The following is a 10,828-nucleotide window of genomic DNA, read 5'->3' as shown; positions in this document are numbered from 1 at the left end:
AATGCTGCAATATCAGTACCTGAACTGATGTTAATCCCTGAGTATTTTCTTCATTTTCATCAATAAGGAAAAAAATGTTACCTAAATTTTATCACAGAGGCACAGGGGAGCTTCTGGTTAAAACAAAGCTTGAAAGAGTGGACAGTGAAGATAGGAAGGGAAGAAAAGATATTTAAAAAACAGTGAACCAAATAAAAAATAATCTGACTTGATTTTCCACTGTTATGTACCTGTTAAGCGTTTAAACATTTGACTGGTGATATTCTGTTTAAAAAACAAACAAGAAAAAAGCCCCCACCCAAACCTCTGAAAAATAGCCATTAGAATTCCTGTGTTGAAAATGTTACATAGCTGAGACATCATATCAAGAAATGACACACGTAATGCAACAACTGATATTATTTTTAACTCTTTCTGCTACAGAAATAAAACTTAGTCAGGTGTACTGTTTACTTGACTATCTGTGTATCCCTGACAGCTATAAATCGTGTTTGAAAGGAGCACAGGAGGTATGTCTCAAAGATACTAAAATTCCATATAGTTTCATAATAACTGGTAATTGGCTGGAGAAAAGAAAACCCAAATTAATGCTCCTGCTGGGGAGAAGGCAGGCAGACACAGTGCTTAAATATTTTTGTGTGTGATAGCCAGCTGGTGAGAACAAGTGCAGTGTCATACTATCCACAGTATCTTGTTATCTTTGCTTTGAGTTTACTGGTGGAAACGATGTTATCAGTGGGAATGAGGATAGGAGTTAAATACAACACAAGGCTCTGTTCTGCCTTTCATGGAATAACTAGTATTTTACTCTTGAATGTGTTGAATATTTTCATTGCTGTGATAAATATTTTTTCTCAGCATTTGCTTTCCCTGTAAAATAGATTATATTTCAGATACTGTGACTACTAAGTTGGGTCACATTTAAATGACCTGTACTGTGCCAGTGAATTTTCGCTTCTAAACTGTAATGTATTTGATGAAAAGATTACTAAAGAGGATGCTACTTCAATTTTCATAAAAGTGACTTTTGTAGATTCCTGTCTATGGAGTAGGACTCAACACTACCAGGTTTGATACACAAGATCTGTTTTGCTGGAAGAACAGCATGCAGTCAAGAATGATCAGATCATGTGTGAAGATCATAATTTTGGACAGAATGAGTCATTGACACCACCTGCCTGGAATGCATAACTGATCAAGTATTTTACATGTATTGCCCAGGAAGATGAAGGGAAGATGGAAATACATTGTTTTAAACTTCCCCCTCAGTCTAGCAAAGGCTAGTAGGTATTTCAGTTAAAAATCTACACTTTTTTTTTGATGTAGTGAATAATATTTGAGGTCAGGATTGGCCCAAAGAGTAGGGCACAAAGGAAGAAATGGGAGTGGCACAAAGGAAGAAGCAGGAACCTTGCATGCTGTGCAGCCATGAATAAGTTTTTGTCCTTGTGTTGTATTTTTCTCCCTTATGCTTTTAATCTGCTTTCTTTGCTTAGACTATAAGGTCTTTCAGAAAATTACTGATTACCATGTATTTATCCAGTGCACATTCCACAGTCCTACTCTGGGATTTTCTGTGTTTTCATAAAAAGTATTTTATCCACCTTAATAAGTTACGAGAAATATGATTTGGAAATTGCTGCATATATTGGACTTAGACCCTATGTATGACAAAGCATGATTTGCCGACATGGCTGTATAATTAGCTTGCCCTAAGAGTCTACGTAATGTTTTGCATGATGCAGCTGGATAAAAGAATGCTTATAACTCCATTTTAACTTTAAGTATTTCAAACTATCAAAGGTACGCTGATCACATAGTGAATGTGACTGAGAAGTGTATGGAGGTGTTCTCAAAAGAAGGTATTTGGAAACTGGTCCATGTTTACCAGGCCCTCTGGAGAGAGTGTCTGGTTTCATTTCTGCAGCTGTGAGTGAAGGCAGCAGGTTTTCACTTGGATGTCTCTTTACAAAGACAGACCTTGATGCAAGGCCTTACTCCCTTGAAGTTAACTGCTAGGGAACTTGGAGATTGTACTTTGGGGCGACACTTCTCTTAAATTTGTTTCCAGTGAGGTAGCAGTTGTTTAAGTTCATTCACTGATTAAGTTGTATTTGTTGAACATGATAAAAGATTGGTTTCATTACCATGACAAAATATAAAATACAGTTGCTCATGGCTCTTTTCAAGGTAGAATTTGTCAGGTAATAAAGGGATCATTTTTCATAGTGTATTGAATTAAATATGCTTGCACCTTGTACCCATCTTAGTGTGTTTATGCAAGTGGCTTTGGCTTATAAGAGCACTCTGGAAAAGATATCCTTTTTAATCGGTTTGTAGTGTACTCATACACACTTACACCTGGAAATGCATGGTCTTTTTCTTTCAAATTCTTGCCTTCTCCATGAGGAGCACATACCTAATATGGGCAGTGACACCAGAAATAACTGATAATTGAAATAGTTGTTCAAATGGTTATTGTTAACTTATGGATTGAAAGTGTGTACGCAGAGAATATTTGCTTTGTATTGGCAATAATGAAGTTATCATGTGCAAGCCAAAACAGTTAAAATAGATACACTATTGGTATTAATTTCTAATTCAGGCTGACTTTGGTATCAAGGCAGGGTTAGTGAAGGCTTAATGAGACTATTGGATAAAGTAGTTGGTTTCAGGTTTAAATAAAAAGCTGTTTAAATAGCTAGAAATGTCACTTTTGTTGCTTTTCGCTAAACCAGTGTATTATAAATGCATTTATTTTTTTGCTGAGGAATCAAGCCAAGTATAACCTAGAGAAAAAAGAAGTTGAGAGAATTAAGTTTGAAATGAAACAATACCACCTGTCTTTTTTGTGTTTGGGTGGTTTTTTGAGCAATTCATCTGAATTTCTTGTTAAGCTTGTGTTGATGGTAGTTTATTAAATAAAGACATGATAGGAAAGTATTTGGTGCTTCACAATATTTCTAATGCTTGCAAAATTAGTCTACTATGGGAATTCAGGAGAGGGAGATTGATGGTTAGAGTGAAAGCTTTAGTTTGCATTGAATGCTAGAAATGATCATCACCTGTACCAATTTTCTAAAGAATACATTAAAAGAAATCTAAATATACACAGCAGTAGGTGAATAAGTAATCTGAGGTATCCTAAACTGCTTCATATGCTGTGTCCTGCACCTTTTTTGAAATAGGCCCTATTCATATCCTTAAATAGAAGAATAATGTACATGTTCTGTGGAAGTATAGTTATTCAAACAGCTCACTTTTGTAAGTAGTTTTAATCATGAGTTGTATCCAAGATAATTTGTAGAATTACAGGCATGGATTTTTAGCTGGTATAAAACTGTCTTATCACCACTGACTTAATGGAGTTATGACAGCTGACCTGTAGCATAGGGAGCACAGAGTTCTTAAAAATTTAACTGATTAATTATAAACTGTATTTTGATTTACAATTGATACTTACAGATTTACTGCAGGTGGTTGATGCATCTAGCCAAGCGCCTCTCTTCCTGCATTATGTCAAAAGATTGATTCAGTCAGGAGATCATGTCAGATGTACATAACAGCAGTACAGGTAGCAGCACGCTACCCAGCTATTTCTAAGACCCATTTAGTCAGGGCATATGGTGATGCATTGCTGGTGATCCAGGCAGCTTGCTGGTATGGTAGTTCCCTGTTTTAGTTAAGAGCAGCTGAAAACTGGGTAGATAAGAACATAAAACTGCAAGTGACTGCTTTGGCTTGCAATATATTTGGCATATCATTGTGCCAAGCATCATAAAGATGCTTGGCACATTGTAAAGATTGCCCTGTAAACTGCATGCTGTTCCTGTTTCAGTGTGATCATTTCCTATGGTTTTGTTGTTGTACCATTGCGTGCAGAATGAAGTAGAATATCTTCAAATGCGTATTTGAGTTGTTGCTTTGCTGTTACACTTTTAGGACATCTAAAATTCAGAATATACAAAGTGTTAGTGCTTTCTAATAATAGGTTCCTTGCACCAGGAATGCTGGCCTCTAAGCAAGCTATCATTATATATATACTGTTGAATATTTTTTTAAATGGAATGCAGTATTTGAGTTCATGTGCAGGTAAACTCCTTACATTCTTGTTCTTCCCACAGAAAACTCTGAAAGATAGATCTGAGTCTGTAATTTCTTTTGAACTTAAATGTAGGGGACCACATTCAGGTTGACGCTGTTTTTTGAAAAAAATAATCTGTTGTGAATATGTTACTCATGGATACCTATGATGGTCTGTTTTGTGGATGTTTTCATAACTACAATTCTGCTTGTGAAAAATTTTTCTCATTTCCTACCCATCATTCCTTACTCCTACATTGTAAATTATGAAGATTAGACTGTTACACAAAATTACTCATTTTTATAAAGTACTCTGTTATCCTGGCTTACGACATAGCAACTAAACAATTTTTAATGTAAACTGATGTTATTAATTTAGTATCAAGTGTTAAAAGTTCTGCAAATTTTTTTCCTTTTTCCTAGTTGGAACCATCAAATGATTTCAGTTCGTGAGGCCAAAGCTGTTCCAAGACCTGATGGTATTGAATGGAGAAACAAGTTTATTTGTGTAGAAGGTAAAATGTAAAGCTGCGTTATAATTTTTAACCATTAAGACACTAAATATATACATCTGTTAGACTTTACCTTGGTTGTGTTTTAATAATGTATGTGTAATGCATTTATGTTGAAAATGAAGTTTATCAAATGTAAATAGTTTTGGAAGCAGTCCTGCCAAAAACATTTGAGAAGGAAGCTTTAAGTTCTATGGTGTCTAAAAATAGTTCTCCTGACCTTCTTCAAGAACACTTACTGCGTTGTTACTTTTGGAACATGGATTAGGACTTTGACAAGGAATGACCTTTACGAGAGTAGTGTGTATTTTTCTGCTCTGCAGAAATAGTCCTAAGTTTTGCCAAGATTGAGCTTCTGAAAAAACACAGCAGCCACACGTTCAGATTCCTCTCTAAGAACATTCTTTGTTCTGGAAATGCTCTGGCATCCCAAGTCCTAGCAGTGACTAGATTACGTGTATGTCAGTCCCCTTGTGGCTACTATTTTTGGCTGGCTTGTGAATGTACAGTTTCTGCAGAGACTGTTAGGATGCCCTCCAGAACTGGAGGGTAAACCCAGGCTACCTTTGGAGCTGCAGGTCTCAGCCTTCTTAGTGCAGGCTGAACTGGGCAGTAGCACTGCAGGGAACCTGCTTCATGTGTTCTTGATGCCTTTCAACTGCCATGGGGAATCTAAACGGAGAAGATGAACAGGTAGCATGCACAGGAGATGAAGCTTGGACCAAGGAAAGAGAAGATAATAGACTGAGAGTAGGATTGGCATGTTAGGAAAAGTGACCGAGAGGTGTTGTGTAACTGGAAACAGTGAACAGAAGGAGATAAAGAGGAGTGAGAATCAGAATGCAGCGGCTGAAGGGGAATTGGTTGTATAAGGAACTGTGGAAAAGGAACCAAGGTGGAACTGGAGCAGAATTAGAAGTAGGTGGTTTAGGACACAGGGGTGAAGAGGGCAGGTTTGAAATGGGAGAGGTGGCCTGGGCCCTGGCTGTAGATAAATGGAGGCTGTTAGAGTCAGGGTATCAAGGCTACAAGTTTTAGGATAAAACAGGAATAGAACTTGGGCACGAGCCAAACTATATGGAGAGAGTTTAGTTAGAGAGTGGAAAAACTTTCCTGGGGGAGGAGAGGGATAAGGCAGAAGTCCTGTGGCTGGAGAGACGTTCCTCAAGACTACTGGGCATGGGAGTGCACCCATGTGTGTGCATGTAGTTTCCTGCATGTGAGCTAGCTACTCTGAGCAGAGAATAATTACCTAATGGTGAAGTTAGTTATTCTGTGGCCCAGAGCTCACCAGCTTGGCTGTAATCATATGGATGGCAGTGTGAAGCCACATGATGGAATTCCTGTTCTTTTTTTTACTTCTGGGGAGAAAAATCAACTACCAGTCAGGGAGGAAAAAATACACTGAGAGATGACTGCACGCTTGGCTCTACAGTCCCAGAGTTGAGAAATGTGAGAATTAGAGTATTCTGCACAGCTAAAATGATTTGAGATAATGCAGTACAGGCATTGCCAAGGCTCTGGTCTGAATGTGGGAGGTGGGAATGCTGGGCAGCTGTGTCTGCTGCTGTCACATGATACTGATCTGCTGTGTTGCTGAGGTCTGTTTCAAGTTCTCAATTTTATTTTTTTAATGACATTACAAAGTGGTTGAATAACTAGGTTTTCTTTCTGACAGGTTGGAAAATAGAATATCAACATACAAAATAGCCATTTTAGAATGGTATTAAGTGGGCTTAATTACATACAACCTTTCCTTAAGAGTATATCTTGCATTTGCACTATCAAAAAAGCAAAATTATCTATATGTGGCACATCTGATTCCTTCCTGTTACAACATGCTTCAAGACTTTAGTGAGAGTGGGGTTTAGCCTCACATATCAATTTTTTACTTCTAAATTGGAAGGGAAAAATTAGATTTCCTATTTCAACCCAAAGTAGGCTTCATGTTTATAATAGCTGTTAAGCAGAGCTAGTTTGACAAAGTACGTAGATAAACTTCTGTGTACTTTGAGAAGCTTTTAAAAGCTAGCTAAACATGTCAGCATGTTATGGTTTCCAAGTCTTTGTCAGATTTTCCAGTTAGCAGACTAAAATTTCAGTAACTGGTATCATTGCATATATTTTTTTAGTATTTTAAATATATTTGTCGATAGACTACACAAGTCTATGCCTGCAAGTTGCCATAATTGTGTCTAGCACTATATTAGGCTTGCTCAAAGAAAAAAATTTGTTCTGTTTCAATTTTTATTGGCTGTAAGTCTGATATTTACTTGTGTTGCTGCTGTTAGAGAAACAGATACAGTAAAGATACTCTTTTCAGACGGTTTAAAATCTGGCAGGCTATTATCATTTTGGGGATACAGAGAACACTGCTTTAAGCTAATGTTTGTGAACATTCCTTGTCAGAAGCGCTAAATTGCTAGCAACTATTCTGGTTTCAGTTTAAATCTTGTCTATATCAAATAATATCATGCACTCTCCTGTTGAAAAAGACAGTCTGAAAAAGCTAGAAACATCAATTTTGAGACAATTAAACTGATTAAACTGACAGTCACCTAGGGAAACTGGGTCAGAATGTCTAAGCTGCACCTGATTCATGCTTGTACTTTTAAATCTTTCAGATCCACATGTTAAAAATGATTCTAAAAATGATTGTTCAGAGCTTGGCTTGCAGTAGTTCTGAAGTTTTATTTTTGTTTGAAAGGATGATCCCCTTTAGCCTTTCCCTCAAGCAACAGCATTGAAGTTGTATTCCTTTTTTTCTTTTAATATTGTCATCTGTGTAGGAACAAAATAACTTATGATGGACTCTCACTGTCTTGACGGCTAGAAAATGTAGTGTTGTAAATAGTAGGTGATTGCAAAATTACTCTTGCTGCGTTCCAGGGAATGAGTTTGTCTTTTGACAGTCAGTAAATATGCAGGAAGAATAAAGGGAAGATGTGAGTCAGCTTCTGTGAGTAGACTACCTTTTTTCCCCACTGATGGTTTCAGAAGACTGAAGAGTTTTGTTCTTGTTGCTTTAAAAAAAATATATATCTTGAACATGAGGCACATAAAGGTCCTACCATTAAAGAAACAGTTAACATTACATTTAAGACACACAGAAGAAATGCAGTGCTGCTTCACATGGTAAAGGACATGGAATTCTTAGTGACAGTAGGTAACTGTCAAATTATGTGACTAACTTCAGAGGAGTGTGTACCTTTTTTATTTGATTGCCAGTATTTTGTTCCAATCTAAATGTATGATGCATTCTAAAGTAAAATAAATCTGCCTGTAAACATGAATATATATTGCAGAATAGGTATGATTTGATAAAATATATTTTTACAGCAGTTGATACATCTTATATAAAAAGTTATAGTAAAGATTTTACTCTACTCTTTGTATTTCACTGAGAAGCTGTTGAATGAGGTTAATCTAAAGGGAACAGTTCCAAGAGGCACATGTGTAGTAAGTTGCAGACCACTTTAATATGCAAAATCGTTTTCTGCTTAATAGTCTGTGATGACATATCAGTAACAAATAATTACTGATGCATAAATTCAGCACAATCATAGTGTGCTTCAATAGATGTAATAACCTGACTTTGTTGTGTATTACAAACCATTAGATCATTTAGGGTTTGGGGCTTTTTTTGGATGGATGTTATGTAGAAATAAAGATTGAGAAGCAAAGTAGAATCAGCCGCTCAAAGCACTCTTGGGAAGCAATGATATGTTGACTCTTCTGGGTTTTTTTTAACACGTTAATGTTTGTGTTTGATCTTGCAGAGCCCTTTGATGGGACAAACACTGCTAGAGCTGTACATGAAAAACAGAAGTTTGATACTATCAGAGCTGAATTTCTGCAGGTAAAAAGTACATCTCATTTAATTTTTCTGGTCACTTTGGTTTTCAGGATTTAATTTATGCAAATGCTAGTCATGATCCTTCCTGTTTCTGATGTTTGTGTTATGAATATTTTTATGCTTTGTACTATATAAATAATAGAAACATATTTTTAAAAATTGTCATGGGTAATTATTTAGTAAGAGTATTTATTAATGTCTGCCATGAAGCATTCAGGCTTAAGTTGAAATGGGTACTTGAAATAGTAAATCTTTTGTCTTAGATTTTCTTGTGTGTATGAAATTGTAACAATAGTTAATAGCTGTAGAATTACAACTTCATCTTCATTCATTATCTCTTCCTACATGAATTTGACTGGTAATAATATGTTATACTCTTACTATCCCTTTTTTATAAATATCACCACCAATGGTTTTCTGCTGTTTTTTGACAACCAAATTAAACTGGTACTTTTCTTCTGGGTGGCCACACTCATAATTTTAGAACATAAGTAGTTCAAACTGGAGCTTTTGAGCCAGGGGAGGATGCAAGGAAGTGCTTGAAGCGAGCAAAGACTTAGACCTTGGTTAAACATCCTTCTTTTCCCTAAAAATCCTAGCTACCAACTCTCTTTTGTGCTTGCCTCCTATCATAGGCATTGCATTCGTAATTGCAGCTCAAATTCTAGTTTTCTGAGATCTCTGACTATTCATAATGTAGTTGTGACTAGGGATTAGTGCACAAAATTGCTTCCAATTTTAACCAAGTTAGACTCCCCTAACTCCCCCCATCATTGGAGACTCCTCTTTACTCTAGTTAATCAAGTGCTTAAACATCTTGAGGGCTTCTCTGGCAAAAAGGAAATCAATGCCAGATACTTGTAATAAAACAAAGGCTATAAGGTGTTGCCTTAGTCAGAAAAGGATTACTTTTTTGCTTTGTAATTCTCGTCAGAAATACCAGTTTCCTTCTGTTTAACCATGTTAGCATACAAAGTGCTGAACCATTCTCATAAAATATTTTATTTACATAAATGGTTTTGTGAATCTGCTAAAGCAGTGGTTTTCAAAGTAGTTTGGGCTCTCTCACTGTTCTGTGAAATCAGAGTGAACTTGTCTTTTCAGAGTTTTCAGTTGAAAAATTATTTTCAAACCTGTGTGGGTTTCTGAAATATGTAAAAGCAGTTGTTAGATCCTACGTGTCTGGAAGCCTATATACTAGAGTGTATGGCCCTGAAAAAATTTTCTCTTCAGTAGGAACTGTAAAGAATCACAGTTGCCTAAAACTGCAGGTATTCACTAATATCTTGCACTTTTTTTAGCCTAAGGAATCTGTTTGTCTCATTGTCCTTGAGTGATTACTCTTCCTGTGGTTTTCTTGTCATATTTTGGTTTAAACGAATTCTGCATAAAGACAGGAGGGTCTCTGCAGTTGTTTGCACATTCATGGCCTAACAGGTGGGACAGATGTGTCCTGGAATTCACACTAGAATACAGATGAAAAATTGAAATGTATTTCAAAGACACAAATAAGTTCCGGAAATGTCAGAATATAATATCTTGTATCAGGAACTTTGACACGTGTGAACTTGAGATGATTTTGCAGTCAGAATATCAATGTAATGCTTAAATAACATTAACATCTCAGTCTCCACAAATCCACTCTCTTCTTGAAAGACTGTACCTTCCTCAGTAGGTCATTGTGTTGTGTTAACCTTTTGGATTTTTTCTTCCCTTAAAAAAAAAAAGAAAACAAAAAACCCAAACAACCCCACCCTCACCCCCCACCCCAAACAACCAAACAAAAAAACACAACCCCATACAAAACCAAACCTCTTTTCTAGAATGGGAAAAATATCAACCATATTTTTGTGAATCTGTGAGGCTTAATGCTTACAATGGTATTTAAGTATTAATGGAAAAGATATTTAGTCTATAAAACCTTGTACTTTTTTACCCAGTCTTGGCAGGTACTACGAGACAAGAAGGACCTGAACTGTATATTACCTTTAAGAATGGCCATTCAGAAAAGATAAGTGGAAGAAGTTCGTTTCTTCTTATTGGATCCTGCTGAAAAAAAGAACAGTATCAAAATCAAGAGGCAATTTCCCCGTGTTTTTTCTATGACATGTTTTTCTCTGTAAACTTTTGTTAAGGAAATGTTTATAACAAAGATAGCATATTTTATTACCCACATTTCTTAATACAGCTGTTAATTCAAAGATAGGTTTTCTGGAAATGCTTGTGGTGTTGACTTCTAGAAGAAAATAAAACACCAAATCACAAGAATGGATCGGTTGTAAGGAAAGTATGGGGATACACTGACTTGTTTTCACAATCTGTATAATCATTAACTCAGACACATATAAGCCGCAAAATAAAGACATTCAGCACGGAA

The 10,828-nt window shown here is 36.2% G+C and overlaps 1 protein-coding gene across 5 annotated transcripts in view; it reads left to right on the top strand.

Annotated features, from left to right (window-relative positions):
- TENT2 (terminal nucleotidyltransferase 2) overlaps nt 1-10,828 on the top strand; it is a 40,735-nt gene extending 29,907 nt beyond the window's left edge. For all 5 annotated transcript variants that reach the window (XM_064438661.1, XM_064438663.1, XM_064438662.1 and 2 more), the window contains 3 exons: nt 4,507-4,598; nt 8,375-8,454; nt 10,392-10,828. In XM_064438661.1, the coding sequence (XP_064294731.1) occupies nt 4,507-4,598; nt 8,375-8,454; nt 10,392-10,466 (247 nt within the window). In that variant the 3' untranslated portion in view covers nt 10,467-10,828. The remainder of the gene's footprint in view (nt 1-4,506; nt 4,599-8,374; nt 8,455-10,391) is intronic.

The sequence above is a fragment of the Phalacrocorax carbo genome, chromosome Z (assembly GCF_963921805.1).
Source record: "Phalacrocorax carbo chromosome Z, bPhaCar2.1, whole genome shotgun sequence".
Classification (NCBI taxonomy): domain Eukaryota; kingdom Metazoa; phylum Chordata; class Aves; order Suliformes; family Phalacrocoracidae; genus Phalacrocorax; species Phalacrocorax carbo.
Note: the sequence above shows the minus strand (reverse complement) of the source record. Positions and strands in the feature narration are given on the sequence as shown.